The sequence below is a fragment of the Alternaria hordeiaustralica genome, assembly GCF_023758085.1.
Source record: "Alternaria hordeiaustralica strain BMP 2776 chromosome Unknown scaffold_8, whole genome shotgun sequence".
NCBI classification, from domain to species: Eukaryota; Fungi; Ascomycota; class Dothideomycetes; order Pleosporales; family Pleosporaceae; genus Alternaria; species Alternaria hordeiaustralica.
Genome location: NW_026056780.1, coordinates 295,655 through 316,437, shown reverse-complemented (window position 1 = coordinate 316,437; position 20,783 = coordinate 295,655). Strand labels below are relative to the sequence as shown.

Sequence of the window (20,783 nt, the reverse complement as noted above, 5' to 3'; positions counted from 1 at the left end):
CATTCGCGATTGGTTCTTTGTAGTAAATAGGTGGGAAAGACGGGGGATTCGGGATTGGCTGGTCTAGGGGAGGGGTTGCTGCGAGGGGGTGCGCAACGACGATTGTCGTAAACGCAAAGAAGAGGATTGTTGTGAATGCGAGGCGAGGCATGTTCACGATGAGAATTCTTGGAGACTGGAACTGGATGGAGGATATGGAGGGAAATGAGCTTGTAGAGCAGGGAACGTAGATAAAGGTAACAATCTGGAAAGCTACACCCAAGCGAGCGGAAGAAACCAACAAACAACCCGTCAAGATGTATCCATCACATCCCTATCACAATCACAATCACCCAGCCCAGATACCCATCCGCCCACCTCATCCAACCATGCCCATAAGCTTAACAAACAAGTCCCTCGCGCATCCCCTCAAAGGCTACTCCGGACGCACACGTGTCACTCTCTGTACAACAGCTCACCCGAAACAAACCAGCCAACCCATCACACCCCCATACAACTGTACCCGCAAGCGCCCTTGCACAGCAAATTCTTCTTAACAGCCTTGCACACCTGTTCATCGTAACAAGCACCTGTCTTCTTTCTTACTTCATTGGGGAGGCAGTGGTTTACCTATGGGAAGGAAATTGTCAGAATGAGGTTTGTCATGCGATAGGCATTTGTGGCGGGCAGTTGGTTTAAGAAGGGAAGGAGAGGGGGAATGATGGAATAATGGGATAAGAGACGTACCTTGGTGTAGAGATCGATGACGAGGGCGCATGTGTGACAGACGTTTGTTGGGTTGTCGGTCATGATTTGGCGTTCTGCTAGTTCGAGGGGGAGGATGGGGGTGGCGGTTGCGACGGTGGTGAGGGCTACGAGGAAGAGGGTTGGGAATTTCATAGTGGTGTTGGTAATTGGTTGAGTGCTTTTTCTGCGGTGGAGTAGAGTGGAGTTGAGTTGAGTAGAGAAGAGTGAGCGTGGATTGATGGAGCTGATGGGTAGCTGTGCTGGAGTATTTCAACAGGCACGATGACCTGGGTATTTATCCACCTACAGTGAATGATGGAGTTGCGAGTGCATTTCCTGTGTTGGTTAGTCTAGGTTTCTTTCATGTTCGTATCGTCTGGTAGGTCTTTGGGTAGGCCGCATGGACTTTCCTTTATTCGTCCCTTGCGAATTGTTTTGGAATGTAAGAAGCGACAAAACATACAGCGGATAGTATGGCGAGGATCGCCGGATCAGTATCGGTATCCGATTCTGAGTGGTAGTGATGCATCTCGTAGTTGTCCGATACTTCACACCAACAAGCCACCATGGTAGGATCCGCAGACTTGGCAATATCTCTTCGTATTATGTTGATTCCTAAAGTTCGAGCAACACGCTCTGCCTTCGTTCTAGTCTCGTACTCCAATGCGGTTTCTTTGTATGCACTTAGGCGTCTCAACGAATGTACTCATCTGATTGGTGTTGCGTTCGATCAAGATCACAGGTTATTAATCTTCGACCGAACATAACACCATAACCTGTGATCTTGATCGAACACAACACCAGGCAGACGAGCAGACTTATCGAAAAGCGTAGGCACACACGCTCGAAGACTCCATCGTACCCCGGCACGCCTAGACACACTTAACCACCCCGTCCACCTCTCTCATCCTGCATACCAATAGCTGGGTCGGGCGCCTCGGGAAACTCTTTCTTCGCCTTCTCCTTCCCACCAGCAGAGTCCTTTCCTTCAGTCGCATGACCACCGCTGCCCTCTTTTTGTGCGCTGCTTCATGGTATTAGCCGTATGTTGCGATAAGCCACGTTCGTTGCCTTCCGTCCCCGTATGTATGTTGCTGGAAACCACTCACTCTATGCCTGCCTTTGCATTGCTCTCCTGAACATTGTGTGTGTCGCCCTGCTTGACCTTCTCTTGTACCGCGTGCGGGCTATCGCTGTCGTATTTGTCCGTCTTGGTCTTTGAGTTGGTGCTTAGGTTGTTGGGGTATTGCTCGACGCGTCTTGAGGTCGAGAGGGAGAAAGGGCGTGCGGATGGGGCGGTGAGGCGGAGGGTCCTTGCGGACCGGATCATGCTGTTGCGGAACATGGTGGGTTGGCTCGTCGAGCTTCGAGCTGTCTTTTTCGTAGGTGGTGAAGGTGAGGAGGTTGTGTATGTGTCAATTGGGTCGATTTGATGATTGAAGTCAGGGTGGATGGATGTAAGGAAGCAAAAGTCTACAAGAAACCGAGGTATGCAAAAGCAAATGACGCATGACGCGATTGCACATTTCAGCTAGCAATGATGATGTATGACGCTCTCTCCAATTGTACCTGGCATGGCTGGCGGCATGCGGGTCATAGCTCCACCTGACGCGCCTTACCGCATGGAGGTGGCATCTACCCCTCCCCCACATTTCGCGATTTGAGCCTCATCGCGAAGACGGGCCCAGGCCAGCACCCTTGAACGATTACTGTGACGAAATCTATATCGAACAGTCTCAGTAGATTTAAACAAATATACGAGTCTTTCCCGACATCGCGCCCGCTTCAGTGTCGCACACATCACAACCAGCGCAATAAGACCATCACCAATATGGCCAACCAGAAAGATTGGAAAGCAGAGGACTTCCCTTGCACCCTGTACGCTTCCAGTCCATCTCAGATGCAATTCCCATCACTAACACTCCCATAGCACCCTAAACATCCCCTTCCCAACCCCGCACCTCGCCTCAACCGCCTCCCGCGCCCTCTCCGTCGACGCCGAACTCTCACCCCTCGTCCGCCGCGCATTCACGCTCACCACACCACCCTCATCCACATCCTCATCTACAGAACGAAGCGTCCTACAAGTAAACTACGCAGCAACCACGAACCGCATGTTGCGCGTCGCGGTAAACGGGTTCATCGAGAGCGTAGGCGTTGTGATTGGTGTGATGAAGGATTTAGACACGGATGTTGTTTATGAGGCTACGAAGGAGGGGTTGGAGGGCGTGCAGGGGTTGGATAAGGAGAAAGTGGGCTGAGAGGAGATATGGGGAGCGACAATATCCAAGTGCAGATCTGCAAGGCTGGAAGGTGCGATGCGGAAGACTGGGGAAGAATGGGAAGACGAGATAAGCGTTGGAGAGGCGACGACGAGGATGATGATGATGATAGACAAGCCCACTACACGCGCCAGGGGGAGACCAATCGATGAACAAGGAAGAATGCAAGTCGCGGATGGACAAGGGCTGAAGGTCTGTTAATCATGAGGTGGCCTCCGGGATAGGTAGAGGAGGAGGAAGTCATCTCGCATTTCATACCAAGATTATACTTCCTGCCCCACCGCAGGCTAATGCGGGTAGTTTATCATTCCAAACACCTGTGCGCTATCACCTCATATAAGGAAACAACTAAACAGGTCTAAAGCCTACATTGACATTAGGTCACCTGCTTCGCATGTTTTCACCTTGATGTAGGCTCCATAGTGTTCGTACTTCTCCTCGCATGAGGTGATATGCTGCAATATCATGCATATATACACATCCAATCATATCGCCATGCCACTCATCCTTGCTTCTCGTTCCGCACGCCCATAACCGCACTACCACCGCATCTTCATCCCTGCTCCTTCGCATCCGGCTCCTTGTCACCCTTCTCATCCTCCGCCTTCCTCTTCGGCGCTGGATTTCCTTCCAGAACTGCCATCTTCGCCTCTGGCACCATGGATGGCGCCACTGGCGCCTGCTCCGGCGGTTTCTCAGCCGGCATAGGCGGATACACGCCGTCATCTCTAATCTGCCAGCCATCGATCTTCAAAAGTTTCCACCTCTCCTTGATCTTGCATCGGACTAATTCGCCCGTGGTGCGCGCATCCTCGTAGCTGTCGTGGCCGGCAGCGCCTCCTTGTTGGATTTGCTCGCCAAGATGATCTGATGCTAGTTTTCGCAGGCCGAAACGGAAGGGGAGACCACTTGGGTTTGGATATAGGAGTACGGTGTCGATGATGGTGGGGTGGACGAGGCGAATGGTATTGAGATCGTTTTCGAGCGCATGACCAAGGACTGGGGTGGTGGGAGAGACGTGGGAGAGAAAGAGGTCTCTCGCTGCGTGGGGTGATTCGACGATACGGAGGTCTTTACGGACGGGTTTCGGATTTTCAGGGTCATATGGCTTCGCGTTCAGGAACTGGTCTGCGGTGATACCAGAGAAACGGGTGTTGAAGTCCAAGACGTGTCCAAGAGGGCGGACCAGTACGTCGACAAGAGGTTTGTGCTGTGGCCATGTGATGACTGTGAGACGCAGCATCTCAAGGCCATTGGTGGTATAGCCCATCTCGCAGTCGAAACAAACAGCGGTGTCCTTCGGTACTTTGTCGTTCTCCGGCGTTTCGATAAAGGGCATAATGAGTGACAGTCGATTTGGGTCTTTGATGTTGTACACATGGGAAGGATGCGTGGTGCAGCCCGGTGATCCTACCTCCCCGTTACAGCAACTGAACTTTGTAGGTTCTGGGGCGACGCCTCTTGTTTTCCTAGGAAAGACGCGCCTGCCCCAGTGATACTTGCACTGCCCTCCTGTTGTGAGCGCTCCATCTTCTTCTCGTCGCTCTGAGAAGACCTGGAATCGGGTGCTGCAACGGTCACATTGCTCCCAGCCACCAGCTGCTTCGAGCGCCAGCTTTGTCTCGTTAAGATCGGCCTCGGCAGGTACCTTGGTCACATAGCCGTGCTGGTCTAATCCATCCTGCGGGCACACAAGCCTGGGGAGGAACGTCATCTCTTCTTTCGCTGTAAGGCCCGTGTCTATTCTCTTAGGCGGTGCTTTCTTTGGTGGCTCCCCACTCTCCTTGGCTACCGCATCGCGCCGTTCCTTTACCCATTCCTCTGCTGGCATGCCTTTTAACTTGACCAATCGTTGCTTGAGTATGTTCTCGTATACCGAGGGATTTGATGTAGCTATCCTTTCTTCTTCGTCAACTGCTAGCTTGTTGAGCTGGTTTGCGGATAGATGCAGCGCTTTGATCTCAGGCTTGACTGCTTTGAGGAGCTTATCGTTCTGCGGCTTCATGTAGGAATGAAGCGCCTTGAGTAAAGCAACCCGTTTGGTGAACGTGGCTGGTTCTTTGTTGAGTTTGCGTGGCATCAAAGTAACAGGAACGTCGGGTTTGACGGCAGCCTTGGGCGCAGTTGCAGCCGTGGGTGGTGATACTGGCCGCGTGGCAGACTTAGGGAGAGTAGAGGTAGTGGCATTCGCGACAGATGCTTTAGGGGCAGGGTTAGCAGCCGCAGGCCCATTGTTTGTTATCGGTGTCTTGATCCTGGGTATGTCTGTGCTGACCGAGACATCGGGCGTGTTCTGGGCTGGCGTAGGCTTGGTGGTAGTGGGTGCTTTCTGGTCGTGGTCAAGCTTCAGTCTCTTCGCGATTGGCTCCGAATCATATGTTGCTGCAGCTGGCGATGGAGATCGTCGTGATGCAGTGGGTTTTGTAGAATCGTGACCGAAGATGCAGTGAGGCAGCTCACACTTTGCACCCGAAGGACATGCTATGTTGGCGAAGCTTCTGTAAGCTGGTACTGAAGGCCACATGACTGCTGCGCTTGCGACGATTCTTTCCTGTGAGTAGATCCAAGGCCAAGCTGTACGCGCCTGTGACCTACCAGCACGCTATATTAGGAAAAAACTGAACACTCTAGAGCCTACTTCGACGTTAGCTGGCCTACTTTGCAACTTCTTGTTTTAATGTAGTCTGCAGACCTGTTCAATTTTGTTTCTTGTTTGAGGTGCCAGGCTAGAGCTGACGAAGAGCCATACAGCCAATGGATGCGATTTATGGGCACTGGCCTTGGGTTTGACACCAGCCACACGCTTGATTGCACGATTTGGCAACGGTCTGAGGGAGTGATGGTCAAGCTTTCACCATCTCATTGCGCATAAAAAGATGGATGTAGATGCAAAGGTGGCTGGTATGACAGCCTGTGCGTTGAGAGTCTTCTTGTAGCTTCACGAAGGGCAGTGTTGTAGAGATGCGCTGCACCCAAAATTACCAGTAGTTCCAGTACGAGCTCCAGCTATCCCGAAAGAGCTAGAGCGGGCTAGACGGTGAAGGTGAGGGATGAGGTGAGATGCGCGTCTCAGCCCTGTAGATGTTTAGCGCTAGACGCAGGGTCCACGGACGCGGGCGGGCGAACTTGCGACGGCGATCCGCCTTAATTCCGTCATGACGCGGTGATGCAACCTGTGCGCATCTCACGGCCGCCTCCCTTTCACCCTCCACCCAGCGTCAATACCCATGAATATATGCGCAGATTTGCTTGAGTGAATTTGCGCATCTATACACTGAATCCTGTTCATCCTGCCACTTTCCGCGACATCACAAGTGTCCTCGTCGCATAGGAATTGCTTTTCGGACCGCGCGCGTCTCGGGTCACGCTGCGCCTTTCGGACGACTTGTGGACGCCCGAAGGATATACAAATACTGCGCCTTTCACCGTGATACCCAGACCAGCTAAGATATCTTCGACATGTCTACCTCCATGAGCACCTCTAAGAAAGCCGACCACCTGTGTGTCCTCGTTCATGGGTACGTCCCTGTCTCCGTCGCACGCCTTATCGCCTCTTATCATGACAAGAAGGAACACTGTCGCTGACCATACCCAGCCTCTGGGGCAAGCCTGAGCACCTCAAATACGTCAGCACTACTCTAGGCGAACGATATCCAGAGGACAAACTGCACATCCTCGTGGCCAAGCGCAACGCTGGCAGCTTCACGTACGATGGCATCGATACCGGTGGCGAGCGCGTGGCAGAAGAGGTGGAGAGGAAGTTGGAGGAGCTCGCTGAGGCTGGGCACGACATAACGAAGATGAGTGTTGTTGGCTACTCACTAGGAGGCTTAATAGCACGCTATGCAATCGGCCTACTCTTCCACAGAGGCATCTTTGAGAAGATACAGCCTGTCGTATGTGTCTCCATCATGCGCCTGTACTATTTACTAACACCACCAGAACTTCACAACCTTTGCGACACCACACCTCGGCGTGCGAACACCCCTCAAAGGCTACCACAGCCACATATGGAACGTCTTAGGAGCGCGAACACTCTCCATGAGCGGGAGACAGCTGTTCGGCGTAGACAAGTTCAGGGATACAGACAGATCACTTCTAGCCGTACTTGCGGACCCCGAAAGCATCTTCATCCGAGGCCTTGCCCAATTCAAGCATCGGAGTCTATACGCGAACGTCGTGAACGATCGAACAGTCACATACTACACCGCCGGTATCTCGCAAACCGACCCTTTTGTCGACCCGGACGACATCAAGATAAACTATATCCCAGACTACGAAGATGTCATTGTTGATGGCAAACACCCCGTCTCGCAAAAGGAGCCAGAGGAACCACCAGCGTTGTCGCAACGGCTGGTACAAGGTACATGGACAATACTGGGAAGGACTGGCATTGTCGCAGCCTTGACGGTCCTCGTACCGATCGGCGTGTCAGCTTTCCTCATCAACTCCGCATTCCAATCGATTCGCAGCCAGCAACGGATAAGACTGCACGAGGAGGGTAGGTCGGGCATCGACTATGCGCGCTATCGCATACCGCTCATGATCAATGCCGTACGGCGCGAGGCCGAGGGCATGTACGAAAATGCAAACCACGTCCAGAGCCAAGAATATCTGAGCGAGAGCTACGAACACGTAGGGTCTGCTTCTCCACGCAAGGACGAGTCCAGATCCGACGTCGACTCGATACAAGAGCAAAAAGAGAGCGCGACTCCCACCTTCCCTACGCTAGCTCTCACGCAAGAACAATTTGGAATGATCGAAGCGCTGGACAACGTCGGCTTCACGAAGCACCCGGTCTACATTCATAACCATCGACACTCGCATGCAGCGATTGTTGTACGCATGAACAAGCCTTCTTTCAATGAGGGTAAGGTGGTCATCAAGCACTGGCTGGACAACTTTGAACTATGATCAACCTGCGGGGGTTTACATTTTGTGTCTGCATTTACAGCGTGGCGCATGGAGTATCTTTGGGACGGCATTCTCAGGATATAGAAGCAATTTCCTTTTCGGCGAGTTATACCTTTGTCATTTTGTTCATGTACGTGTTCTTCAATTACGAATGTTTAATGTGTTACTACATCATCTTACGATAAGAACTAATCCACTGGTGCCGCTTCAACTTCATCTTCGTCCGACTCCGACTCCCCCTCAACTTCATCCAACTCCCCCTCCTCCCCCGCAAAACGAAACGTCAACCCCCTCACAAACCTCGCTCGAAAATCCATCCGACACATAATTTCCACCCTCACAACCTCATACTTCGCCGTCTCATACACCCTTAACGCATCTTCTTGTTCCTTCGACACAACCTCGTACGCGCAGCCCTCAACACACGTACCAGGGTTATCGACCAAAGCTTTGTACTTGCCACCCCACGTTCTGATCTTTCCTGAGTGAATCATAGCGGGGAGTAACGTGTGTTGGTGGCCTGGTGGCGAGTTGAATAGGTGGGCGAGGTGTGAGGGATTGGCTAGGGTGCCGTAGAAGAAGTACCATACTGGAAATTGGTTTTGTGCTGGGAGGTATTCAGAGTCGGTGGTGTTTTGGGGGCGATGGTGGGGTAGTGTGGTGTCGTAGCCGAGAGTTGGGTATGCGGAGAATGGAGAGAGGGTTTTGCGTGCGATGTTGATGGGGATGAACGTTGGTGAGATCGTGGGGTATGCCTCTGCAAGCCATTTCTTGATTGTTGGGATGTCAATGTCACGAATTTGACAGAATAGTGCGTCGCCGTCTTCGCCTTGGCCTTGGTGGATTTTGGGTTGTGTGGCGAGGATGGCGGCAGATGCGAGAATTGTGGGGGTAATGGGTGCAGTGATCTTGAAGAGGTAGTCCATCTTGCTCGACTTGCGCTTGGGGGTTCCATTCGCTGGAGTCTGGCACTTGGTGGCTCGGATGAGATCTTCTAGCTCGGAGGACAATTTGGGTGCTGCAGTATGATCAAATGGTGCGGCATCGCCGGTCAGTTCGTCCAGCGCGCTCATGCCTTCTAGATCTAGATCGTCGGGGTATTCCATGGTGTTTGCGGGATTGAGGATTGTATGAGAGATGGAGTTCTTCTGCTGCAGGCCGCGCCTTCACATGTTTTATGGATGCCTTCCCTCTTTTTGAGTCACAGCCACACGTTCTACCGCACCTTGGTTGCTGTTCGGTGTATCCAGTGGTACTGCAGTGAGCCAATAGACCACGACAAGCCACTAATAGCACCCACAATTCATACCAACACATACTTTGAGGATTACATTGTTCAGCATCACCCTGGGCTATCAGCGTGGAATCTACTGAATCCCTCCTAGGTGTCGCAAAGCTTGTGGAAACTTTTATTCTCGCAGGTTTTTAGACTCTAGCCCGATGTTCGTCGCTTACAAGATTGTCTCTATCTGCATTCTGCATGGGTAGCGAGGGCGAGTCCAGCGGCCCCGGGGGCAGCCACGAGGCTGTGCCCGCTTTACGCTAGGCTACAGCACTTTCGATACGGTCCTTGTACGACGCACCAAAAGCACTCATCTCTGAAGGCGTAACCGGAAAATTGTTTACATACTCTAGTACACCACCTTGGACGACTGGGAACAAGACAAGTGTGCGAGAAGAGATTATGAGAAGGTTTGAATTGGCAGGGCAAGATCATCGCGTACGTGCGACATTGCGCAACCAGTGCATCAGTGCTAAGCCTACGCCTACATACATAGACACGTCATACTGGACGTCCACCCCTATTGGTTGACCAGAAACGACATCACCTCGAGTAAACAGCAACCCAGATCACCACTTGAAGTCCCCACCCTCGATCGTGGGAAAGTGTCCCGAGGTCTCCTCCCTCGTGGCCTTGTCAATCTACGCAACGTTAGCATCAACTCTGCACAGCAGCCTCGCGAAAAACTTACCGTCGATACCAAAAAGTTGGCACTGTCCTCAACAGTAATAAACGCCTTTTCCATACCAAACGTCTTCGCTCCCTCGTTACCCATATCAGTCTGCACAAACCCAGGATCAAGCACAAACGCGGTAAGCTCCGGGTGGTCAAAGTGCGCCTTGCAAACCATCCAGTGCAACATGACTTTGGACATTCCGTACGCAGCCATGGGGAACGGACGGCTCTCCATACCGGTGATGCTAGCGATGGGAGTTCCGAGCGCAGCGAACTTGGGGTTGGAAGATTTGAGGAGCAGGGGCAGCACAGCTTGGAAGAGAAGAAGGGGTCCGTAGGCGTTTACTTCGACGTGCGACTTTAGCACGTCGAGCGAGACGGAGGCAACGGGAGCGTAGTCTGAGGAGATGCCGGCGTTGGCGATGACGGTGTCGATGGTGGTGATGCCTTGGCTCTTGAGTTCTTCGATGGCTTTCTTCGGGCCTTCGGTGTCGCGGCTGTCATAGGCGATGACGATGAGCTTGCTGTCTTTGCCCGCAGGGAGGGACTTGAGCGACTCCGCGGAGCTGGTGGTGCGTGCTACGGCAATGACGGTGTTGTTTGGGCGCGCCAAATAGGTCTCGACCATTGCCTTTCCGAGGCCTGGAGAATGGTTAGTTGAACATCGGATAAGATGCTAAGTCAGTCAGAAGTACCTCTAGCAGCACCGGTGATGAGGTAAGTTGTTCCTGCCATAGTGGAGAACTTGTCGCTGGGAGTTGACGAGTTCGAGGTCTTTTTGCTGGTAGATTGATCTGCGTTGGAGCCGACGGACTTGAAGCAGGAGAACAATGCAGAGAAGGGTGACATGTACGGTTTGCTTGTGGCTAGCACAGTTGCCTACTTAACCGTAGACGTACGATCATGTTTGGCCGAATTGATAAGCCAAACTCGAAGGAGCGCGCACGTGTGACACAGTTTCCATCTTTGTCAGCTCGGTCAATCGCAAGCGCGAGCAATTGCGGCTGAGATGTCAGCAGATACAGAGACAAAGACATATTGTGTTGCAAATGTGGACTTGATGCACGGACGACGCCGCAATTCCATGGGATGCTGACCTTGCATGATTAGTGTAACATAATCGACGGCCCGCTCTCCACGTTTCGGGTGAGCAACTTTCGACGAGTTCCGCTGGCCTGGAACGCTAGAAACGCCACACTGGTTGCCTTTGCTGATTGCCTTATATCGACTTCGCCGGGCGTTCAGCCGCGCATACCTTCGCCTGCAGCCCCCAATGCTCACCGGTACCTGTTGCCAAGCTGTATGTTTACAAATCGACGCGGAAATGGAAATGCGCGCGTGCGGTCTTGACGAAGCCGCCTGCTATTGCACAGAAGATGATCAAATTAAGGACCAGAAGAACATCAATAGTAAGCTGACCCGTGCCATCATTCTCAAAGTCGACATCCAATGGATACAACAATGTAATTAACGAAAGTTCTGGAACCTTTCTCCCAAGTCACAACAAGCCTACTCAGTTTGGCCTACACCGAAAGATCATCGAACCGCCACATTTAAGGCCACCATTGCTTCTCACGCCGCCGCCCAAGTGAGCTACGTCGTCCTCTTTCAATCAGGGCCTACGCCCTGCACAAGCGCCCATCGCTCGCCACATTCCATGCATCGCTGCCGACTATGGTGGGGCCATAGAACAGGTCATCTGGATCGTACGCCTTCTTGATCTTGCGCAGCTTGTCGTAATTCCCACCGTAGAAGTCCTCTTTCCACGTCGGATTCGCAAAGTTGGCCTCGTTCAAGTATGAACCGGCGCCTGGTGTGACAGCTTCGAGTTTGGGTATGATGACGTTGTTGATCTCGTCGATTTGAGCCAGGTTGAAATCCCAGGGTTGGTTGTACTGCCACTGTAGCTGCGCAAGGACGTTCATGTTGGCTTCACGCCACTGTGGGGCAACGGCGTTGGGTGCGATGGCATCTTGGGTCGAAGAGCCGACCCCAACTAAGGCAATCATTGCGTCGGTGGTTTCTGTGAGGTCGCGCAGGACGGATACAAATTCTGCTGTGCTGTTCTGTAGAACGGGCCGAGGAACGAAGCGCCCGCCACTGATTCGGTCTATCAGCTGCCACTCCGGCGGAATAAAGTAGATGTTGTAGAAGTCCATGAAAGTGGGAAAGGTGGTGACATTGACTGAGTATTCGAGTCCCAAACTGTCCAGCTTCGTCGTGACTGGTGCAATTAGATCTCGCACGTCGGCCTCGTCTCTGTCGGGGAGTACGAGAGGTGAAACGCTGAACGACGTGGGTGACAAGATGCCAATGGCTGTTGCGCCACCGTCGACGAGAGCGGGTATGTTTGAGAGCCATGCTTCAACACCCGCCCATAATGTGTCGTTGGATTCGTTTGCGTCCGCTGAAAATGAAAGAGAACCAACAGCCACGACACCGTCCTTGAACGCTCGCACTGTCAGTGATACCACCACGCCGTACGTTCCTGGCCCCCCGCCACTCAAGGCCCAATAGAGATCTTGGTTCTTGGTCGGGGTGGCGGTAGTCAGCGTCCCATTGGCGAGCACAACTTCCCATTCCAATGCCTGATCGGCCCCCATGCCATAGGTGCTAGTCAAGGAGCTGTGCCCTCCGCCTTGAGCAAAACCACCTACCAGGCCGACCGTTGGGCAGCTTCCGGAAACGATGCGCAGACCTGCCTTTGAGACTACGGGGAGAGCATCCTCGCCAACGACTCCAGCGCCCATCTTCACAGCGGGGCCGCTGTAGTACGTGCTGGTGTAGTTGCTGATAACTTCAACTGACTTGAGTTTGTGGGTCCACAGTCCAAGTGATCCTGCTCCCACGTTCTTGCCCATGAAGCTAGATCTGTCAGTAAAATTCTACACTGTGGGCTTGTGGTACTCACTCATGACCCGTGTTTTTGATGACCAATCGGATGTTTTGCTTCTGGGCGAATCGAACACCGGCCTGGATGTCCTTGGCCGAAGAGACTGTGATGGTGTACGGAGAGTAGTTTCCGAGTTCGCAAGGCTTCGAGCGTTCTGTGAAGGGGCTGCACGCTTCTGTCTGGAAGTAGGCGCTCTGCACGGAAGTCGATGAGTTCTCACTATTTATTGTGAGTCTGCTAGCATATCAAGAGAGATGGGTCATGGAGGTTCTTACTGCACTGGAGGGAATGCCCAGCTGGCTTTGAGAGAGTTGCATGCTGCTTCGTCATAATGCGGGTCATGACAGGGTGCAGCCAACGGAACGGTCGACACAAGCTTTCCATTGACTGTCTTGTTGAGAACATTCCACTGGCCAAGCGATGGCCAAGTGTGATCCTGAGGTAACTCCCGACAGCTTGGACTGGTGCACAGTGCTACGGCTGCACACATGGCATACGTGACAGCCGTTCGGTATGATGATAGAAACATGATAGATGATCGTCCCACGCCTGGATAAGTATACAGAATGTCGAAGTAGTTGAAGACGATGTACGGCTCCGGTCTGGACATCTTCATTTTATATCCTCTTTGCCGCCCCAAATGGCCTCCCGTCTTCTCGCAAGCCACCACTGTCTAGGACGTGTGGCTTGATAAAAAGGCATCCTGGTAAGATCGAGACCAGTGGAGCTCATTCAAAAGAAGGCCTGGATGTCGCCAGGATTGATCGTGGCAGTTGGTGGAGGCATGAACCTCAAGAGTTCCACCCTTTGATTTGGCAGGCGCAGACGCCCCATGAAGTCTTGGTACCAGATGCTATGTTTGGATGATGTGTATTCGTTGAATACCTCGCGTCGGCCGCCGCCACCACCATGATAGCTCGTCTGAGACCTCCGAGGCTGATTGCACCTGAACTGTGCAGATAGCATCCCGTCCCGTCGAAGGTAGAGCCTCGGTTCGTTCTCAGCTACGCGCATGTGGGTGTATGATACGCCCGAGTAGCCTTGACGGTAGGTCTAGTGAGCTCATATTGTCGGAAGCATCCAGTAAGCAATCCTCGCGGGCTGAGGCGTAACTCGGTCTGGAAACACACAATTCGCGGGGCACAGTCCCCGGCATGGGAAGGTCCCATAGTTGACTGCGTTTTCTACATCATAAGAGATAGCGATGCGTTGAATAGTCGTCAGTATCGCTTTGAAGTTCTCACCGTGTATGTGTAAGCTTGTGGATAGCAGGAGATGTGGCATGATGCGAAGTGGGTTGTGTTGTTGATTGGCCGCGTGGCTATCACGTGATTGATCTAGGCCAAAACAGCGTTAGCCCTCGGCGCTAGATAGAGAACCAAACACGGAGCCGGGCTGAGATAGCCCACCGCACTCGGCCCCGTCTTCAGCAGGTGCCTGAGACCCTGCACATGTGCGCAGTCATCAACGTGAGATCTTAGCCATTCTTGCTCGCTATATAGCTCAAGCCTCCTGTCCGCCTTACCCATAAGCTGGCCAGAAGAACCACAAACGAAGAGGCTTACCACAGACGAAGAGGCTTACCAACAGCCCGTGCCGTAACGATGCAACCCTCCATGGATGCCGTGGAACGGCGAAAGATACAGAACCGACACGCACAGCGGCGCTTTCGCAGTAAGTGGTTTAGACTGCTAGAAGGCCCGAACCAAGGCCGGGCCCTAGTCCGAGTCAAAGGCGCCCTCTATCCTCATCGAGGCCTCTGCGGCTACTCGGCCCTTTGATACTGACCGTTCGGGCACTGCAGGCAAGAAGGCGACTCAAAACGGAGGAGAGCCGTTCACGACAGCGGCGGCACCGTCCGCTGCAGCTACAGCGAGCGGGCCAACTATACAGCCGCGCCCGCAGTCAAACCACGATGTGCTGGCATGGGGCAGCGAGGGAAGGCTATCTTACCCCCACGCAACTGGACTACAGACGTCGGAGCAAGACCCGGTGCCCCCATCGACGACCGCCAATAACAGCCACACACTACAAGGGGACGCCACGATTACACTCATGAACATGACCGACTTCAATTTCCCGCCGTCTATGACGCAATCACGTCACGCTGTGCTATGGCCCCACGACACTCCAGCCGAGCCCATGGTCTTCAGTACCACGTGGCCTGACACCGGCCCGAGCCGCACCCAAAGTGGATCTGAAAGCAGTAACGATACGGTAGGTTTCGAGACATGTCATGAAGCTGGCGAATCGCTAACACGGGCGCAAGTCACAAATCAACACTCGTATAACCACCCCCAACCTCTTTGTCGATGGCCGCCTTGGAGGACAAGACAACGACCTCGACGACGACGAGCCCTTTCAGACGAACCTCCATATCGCGGCTGAGGCTGGCCATGACAGCCTTGTAGGCCTCCTGCTGGGCTCAGGGTACACCGTCGATGAACACGACAGGGTAAAGTAGCCGCCACGGATAGCTTTAAGAATATCTTACTAACTTCTTACTAGTATGTATCTCTCTTAATACGTTTTAGCTGCGCAGTTATTAAGGTCGTACTAAGATGTATCTCTCATAATACGGTTTAGCTGCGCAGTTATTCAGGCCGTACTAAGATGTATCTCTCTTACTGTGCTAACAACGTAACAGTGACGGCAACACAGCTCTGCATAGGGCCAGTCTTGGTAAACATGTGAAGGTGATGTTGAGGCTACTCAAAGCCGGTGCAAATCCCAACGCCATGAATGTTCACGGCTGGACTCCCGTGCATATGGCCTTTTCTCTCGGCTCGATGGAGGTAGTAGAAGTCCTGGTCCGAAATGGTGGTGATCTGAACAAGCGTGCGAAAGGTAAGTTGAGCTGTGACAAATTCAAGGAAGCTCTTGCAGCGAAGGATCGAGGGCTTTCGCTTGAACAATAGCCGGGGCTTGTCATCGCTGTTGTGAGCATTGGCTAAGGCTAAAGTGCGGTGAAGCAACACAGAGTCTGTTAAAGGTACTCATGACTTTTCGGGCTAATAAACAGTAAGAAATAACGAGTGGTTCAAGCCTGCACCTAAATTGTGCCTCCGAGCGATCAAGACTGCTATCTCCAGACACCCGCTCACTTTACCAGTACTCTCACCCCTTTGGTCGCCCGATCAGGAAACGGAATGAAATAATCGGCTTTCATCTCCACCGCAGCTCGCCCAGTCTCAAATAACTCGAGTCCGAGTCTATGAAAAACAACAGCCAGTCCAATATACAGCTCTGCACGCGCCAAATTGATCCCAAGACACATTCTTGGCCCCTTACTGAACGCAACTAGGTACTTACTTAGTGGCTCGCCATTCTTCGCCAACGCCTTTTCAAGCCAGCGCTCGGGCATGAACTCATGCGGCTTGTCCCAAATGCGCGAGTCCGTGTGCGTGTAGTACGCCGTCATGCTAAAGTCGGCGCCGGCTGGGATAACGATGTCTTTGAACATGATAGGCTCTTTGCGAGACTTGCGCGCTGTGCGTGAGGAGATCCCAATTGTGATGCGAAGGGTCTCGTTGACGATTGCGCTGAGGTACGGCAATGCTTCCAGAGTGGCTAAAGACGGGGTCACGTGTGGGTCTGGAAACACAGTGCCTAGTTCTGCACGTAGCCTTGTCGCAATAGCCGGGTTCTCGAGGATGTAGAATGTCGCTTTGGACAAGGCGGTTGATGTTGTTTCGACGCCGCCTGCAACGATGGACCCGCCTGAACATGTGAGTGGATAGTTCTGAGTATGAAGGTGGGCGGGCTTACCTTCGTGCTTGAGTCTCTCAACCGCCTTTTCTTCGGTAGGCAGATCAGTGTCGAGAAGCTCGCTAAACACCGTTTTATGTCCGACATCCTTGTGTGCGTCGTTGGATCCAGACTTGATGGCGCGGATTTGGTCTTCGATTTCCTGGGTGGAGTCAGCACCTACAATTCCATCAAAACTCCACGAGACCTACCCCATGGAATCCAAAGATAGCGCCCATGGCTGGATTCATCGCCACCGACCACCTTTGGGGGAGCGCCTGCAGCAGAGACAAGAGCCATGGGAAGTGGCCCATGGTATGCAGCGTCGTTGCGAGTTCCTTCGCCGCGTTGGTGAAGGGCGCTTCGAAGTTCGGATCTTCCATGTACTCGAACGAGCGCGCAAAGGCGTAGTGCGTGATGACGTCGAATGTCATGGCTGTGAAACAGTTGTTCATAATGGCTGGTCTGCCCGAACCCGCGAACTCGGTTTCCAGCCGATCACACAGTCGCTGCGCCTTTTGACTGATGAAGTCAGTGATGCCCGATATCTTCTGCTTCGAGAAGAATGGCGCCACCGCCGACCGGCGCATTCGGTGGCTGTGGGGTGTCAGTTGATACTATTTCGGTGGGTGACTGCATGCTGCCTTACTGTTGATGCTCGATAGTGTCGAAACTCGAATGGGGAATACCAGTTCGATATTTCCACTCGATTTTCTTGTCGAACTGAGAGTTGCTGGCGAACAGGACCTGCACGAAATCCGGATCTGCGATGTGTACCTCCCAAGGGTTGATGCGCACGATTGGACCTGTCATCAATCAACGTATGCCCAGTTGATGAAGGACTAGATCGGAAGACGAACCATATCTTTCATGCCATTCTCCGAGCTTGAAGATCAATTGACCGCCCCGAAAGACATCGTGGTATGTTTCTACCCATCCCGTGACTGCGGCAAGCTTGGGCCCAGGAAATTTGGACAACGGACTCAAGAGAAGGCGGTATATCGCAAGCGATGTTCCCCACAGTAAGAGGAGAGTTGCAAGCAAAATCAAGCGCAGTGTTGTGCTAGACAAAGACCGCTGGAATTCTTCAAACTGCTTGAAAGTCATGTTGGGATTATGCAGCGTCTTGCGACTGATGGATTTCGCTAGAGACCTGAGCTCCTCATGTTTGATGCCTTGCTTGCCAATATCTGGTGCCATACGGGAAACGTCGGTCATGTGAGAGCGATGCATAGTAATCGTTTCCGTTCAGTTCACTGTCATCCGACCATAGGTAGGAGGACTAGATAGCTTACACTAAGAGTACAAGCCACTTATCGCGGTCAGCCTTACATGGTGCATCACGCCATGGAAAGGAGCGAGCTGCTAGTGCGTTTCGAGGCCAAAAAGGCATAACAAAGGCACAAGCAGCGGATGGACCCACCACCTCATGCAAGGATAAATCGAACACCTGGAGGCTACATCAAGATAAAAACGCGCAAGTTAGGTGACCCAAGATCAACGTAGGCTCCTGGGTATTCGTTCTTTCCCTTGACGGAGGTGTCACTGCTGGATCTCCAATAGCACTGCCAGCCCTATAGCCAATCATGCCAGTGCGTGTACTCTGTCTTCACGGGCAGGGAGTGAACTCAGCCGTCTTCCAGAAACAGACACGTAAGTAATACCAAGATCAGCCAGCGTAGTATATAAAGATTTGACCAACCAATAGAGAGCCTACGCGAAATGCTGCCTGCAGATTACGATTTCCGTTTCTTCGACGGCAAATACGAATGCGAACCGGCGGAGGAAGTGCGCGATTACTACCAGCCCCCGTATCTTACTTGGTACAACACTCCGACCGTGGAGAAAGTCAAGGACGCGCATGAGCAAATCCGGCAGATCATCGAGAGCCACGGCCCCTTTGATGCAGTCATGGGCTTCAGCCAGGGCGCTGCTGTAGCAGCCTCTCTACTGTTGCACGAGGAGCTAGAATCGAAGCCACTCTCCTTCAAAGCCGCAATCTTCATCGGCTCGCCCATACCATTTGCCAGAACTACGCAAGTGGGCATTGATGCGCGCTCTTACTTTGGCGTTCCCAACACGCTTCCAAATGCGCACACTCGCCCGAGCCGCATACCACCCCACTTGCTGACAGACCCTGCGTATTTGCGCAATCCCGCGCAGCTGGAGCGAGTTTCGTGCGATAACGTGCAATATCAGATGTTTCACCCCACGGCTGACAAGGTGCGCATCACGTTGCCGACGGGACATGTCATGGGTATGCAGGATAAATGGTTGTGCCACAGTAAGGATTTGGTTGGGCTGTGTCAGGAGGATTGCAGGGTGGTATTGCAGCACTACGGTGGGCATGAGGTACCTAGGGCTTACACGGAAGAGATTTGTGATGTTGTTGAGACGGTGTTCGGGGCACTGCTGGAAAAGGTCACGTGAGATGGAATGATCAGAATATATCTAACGAAAAAAGAGTGGGTCTATCAATGGCTTACCTTGCATGATGATTACGAAGGAACTCACTTTCATTGGCTATGGTCTGGGGCATGGGCGTTAATAAGAACGAGCTCCTTCGTGCAGCGGCCCGTGACACGCGCCGGGACGTCCTGCACGCTAAGGTGGATCTTGGTAAATCCCGTCCCGGGGAGATTCTGACATGCACGGTAATAACGCCACACAAGGCAAGGTAAGCAAAACTGACAAACAAAGAAACAGACATGACTGCGGGACTCGCGATTACCCAACGCGACGTGGCTGACAAATGTTGCACGTTTGTGCTCAGTCGTCTGGCGACAGACGGCGACAGGCCCTCACCGACGCCTCCCAGCTCATTCACTTGCCTGTCTTGCAGCACTCGCTTTCGCACCCACGTAATACCAAACTTTGCCTATCCCATTCTACACTTCTCCCGACATCCGACTTCCATTTCGAGATGGCTTCTACTGAACGACCTCTGGTAGCGGAGGAGCACGACAAACCAGAAACCACCACCAGTCTCACTCAACATGGCTCTACCGACAATGATCAAGCAAAGCCTGAATCTGGCTATCAAAGCGGGCTGCCGTTTTTTCTGGTCGTCTTCGCCTTGCTGTTGAGCATGTTCTTGGTGAGTGGGCTGGACTTCCGTAACACCACATGAGGCTAACCAATTATACCCTAGATCGCCCTTGATATGACCATCATCGCAACTGCGATCCCAAGTATCACGGATGATTTCCATGTTAGTCTTCAAGTACTGGCAGCATTGATGTGCCCCAAACTAATACCCTCCATAGTCGGCCCCAGATGTCGGCTGGTACGCTGCTGCGTTCTTCATCACTTTGGCCATATTCCAATCAGCATGGGGCAAAGCATACAAGCACTTCAATATTAAGATTACCTTCGTGGTAGCAGTCGTCCTGTTCGAGGTTGGCAGCTTGATCTGCGGTACGTTCACTCTGACCGATTTTATTGGATGCATCGACTAAACGGGCCCTAGGCGTTTCGCAAAACAGTCTTACGTTCATCGTCGGCCGAGCCATCGCTGGACTTGGTGGAGCTGGCGTTACTGGTGGCGTATATACTGCCATGGCCTACATTGTGCAGCCTGCACAAGTTCCAACATACATTGGCCTCATCGGCGCCGTGTTTAGTGTCGCCAGCGTTGCTGGCCCCCCGCTTGGCGGTGCGCTCACTGGCGAGGTGAGCTGGCGATGGGTGTGAGTGCGGTATCTCATGCTGTTTTTCTGTCTCTCGCTAATATCTACATTCTAGATTCTACATCAATCTGCCAATAGGCGGCTTCGCCCTGTTGATCATCTTCATCTACTTCCACTTGCCTGCCGCAGTCAAGCCAGTACCTATCGGCCGAAAAGAACTCATCTTGGTCATGGATATTCCTGGTATTGTCCTCGGCATGGGTGCGCTTGTCAGCTTCACGCTCGCTATGCAATGGGGTGGTACCCTGAAGCCTTGGTCTTCTCCAGACGTTATAGGTACCCTCGTAGGCAGTGTTATCATGACTGTCCTCTTTGCCGTCTTGCAGTGGCGAGCGGGCGAGAACGCCTCCCTCGTTACGCGGATTATGACGCAGCGAACAGTCGCAGCACTGTCGGCATTCATCTTCTTGTGCGTATTCCACCGCAAAGATGTTCTTCTGATCGCTGACAAAGTACCCGCAGTCTGAACTCGACCAACTTCCTCCTGGTATACAATCTCCCACAATACTTTCAGGTTATCAACGACCTCTCCGCCACAGAAAGTGGTATCAGAAACCTCGCACTCATTCTCTCAA

General features: G+C 52.7%; 9 protein-coding genes across 9 annotated transcripts; 3 read left to right on the top strand and 6 right to left on the bottom strand.

The window, feature by feature from the left end:
* Window positions 1–1,608: 1,608 nt before the first annotated feature.
* On the bottom strand, window positions 1,609–2,071 carry J4E84_004979 (uncharacterized protein; the record flags this gene model as incomplete). Its single annotated transcript, XM_049387579.1, has 2 exons — window positions 1,609–1,750; window positions 1,836–2,071. The coding sequence occupies 2 exons, from the start codon at window positions 2,069–2,071 to the stop codon at window positions 1,609–1,611; spliced, it is 378 nt and encodes a 125-aa protein (XP_049244557.1).
* A 486-nt stretch (window positions 2,072–2,557) lies between these two features.
* Window positions 2,558–2,987, top strand: J4E84_004978 (uncharacterized protein; the record flags this gene model as incomplete). Its single annotated transcript, XM_049387578.1, has 2 exons — window positions 2,558–2,604; window positions 2,657–2,987. 2 exons carry the CDS (start codon window positions 2,558–2,560, stop codon window positions 2,985–2,987), a joined length of 378 nt encoding a protein of 125 aa, XP_049244556.1.
* Window positions 2,988–3,561: 574 nt separating this feature from the next.
* J4E84_004977 (uncharacterized protein) lies at window positions 3,562–5,532 on the bottom strand (the record flags this gene model as incomplete). The annotated part of the gene is made up of 1 exon (XM_049387577.1): window positions 3,562–5,532. The coding sequence occupies one exon, from the start codon at window positions 5,530–5,532 to the stop codon at window positions 3,562–3,564; it is 1,971 nt and encodes a 656-aa protein (XP_049244555.1).
* A 935-nt stretch (window positions 5,533–6,467) lies between these two features.
* Window positions 6,468–7,922, top strand: J4E84_004976 (uncharacterized protein; the record flags this gene model as incomplete). The annotated part of the gene is made up of 3 exons (XM_049387576.1): window positions 6,468–6,526; window positions 6,604–6,904; window positions 6,951–7,922. The coding sequence occupies 3 exons, from the start codon at window positions 6,468–6,470 to the stop codon at window positions 7,920–7,922; spliced, it is 1,332 nt and encodes a 443-aa protein (XP_049244554.1).
* A 188-nt stretch (window positions 7,923–8,110) lies between these two features.
* On the bottom strand, window positions 8,111–9,028 carry J4E84_004975 (uncharacterized protein; the record flags this gene model as incomplete). Its single annotated transcript, XM_049387575.1, has 1 exon — window positions 8,111–9,028. One exon carries the CDS (start codon window positions 9,026–9,028, stop codon window positions 8,111–8,113), a length of 918 nt encoding a protein of 305 aa, XP_049244553.1.
* A 745-nt stretch (window positions 9,029–9,773) lies between these two features.
* J4E84_004974 (uncharacterized protein) lies at window positions 9,774–10,728 on the bottom strand (the record flags this gene model as incomplete). Its single annotated transcript, XM_049387574.1, has 3 exons — window positions 9,774–9,845; window positions 9,896–10,521; window positions 10,575–10,728. 3 exons carry the CDS (start codon window positions 10,726–10,728, stop codon window positions 9,774–9,776), a joined length of 852 nt encoding a protein of 283 aa, XP_049244552.1.
* A 770-nt stretch (window positions 10,729–11,498) lies between these two features.
* J4E84_004973 (uncharacterized protein) lies at window positions 11,499–12,740 on the bottom strand (the record flags this gene model as incomplete). Its single annotated transcript, XM_049387573.1, has 1 exon — window positions 11,499–12,740. The coding sequence occupies one exon, from the start codon at window positions 12,738–12,740 to the stop codon at window positions 11,499–11,501; it is 1,242 nt and encodes a 413-aa protein (XP_049244551.1).
* Window positions 12,741–15,937: 3,197 nt separating this feature from the next.
* J4E84_004972 (uncharacterized protein) lies at window positions 15,938–17,737 on the bottom strand (the record flags this gene model as incomplete). The annotated part of the gene is made up of 6 exons (XM_049387572.1): window positions 15,938–15,984; window positions 16,085–16,492; window positions 16,541–16,682; window positions 16,732–17,116; window positions 17,169–17,325; window positions 17,380–17,737. The coding sequence occupies 6 exons, from the start codon at window positions 17,735–17,737 to the stop codon at window positions 15,938–15,940; spliced, it is 1,497 nt and encodes a 498-aa protein (XP_049244550.1).
* Window positions 17,738–18,105: 368 nt separating this feature from the next.
* Window positions 18,106–18,949, top strand: J4E84_004971 (uncharacterized protein; the record flags this gene model as incomplete). The annotated part of the gene is made up of 2 exons (XM_049387571.1): window positions 18,106–18,172; window positions 18,228–18,949. The coding sequence occupies 2 exons, from the start codon at window positions 18,106–18,108 to the stop codon at window positions 18,947–18,949; spliced, it is 789 nt and encodes a 262-aa protein (XP_049244549.1).
* Window positions 18,950–20,783: the final 1,834 nt, after the last annotated feature.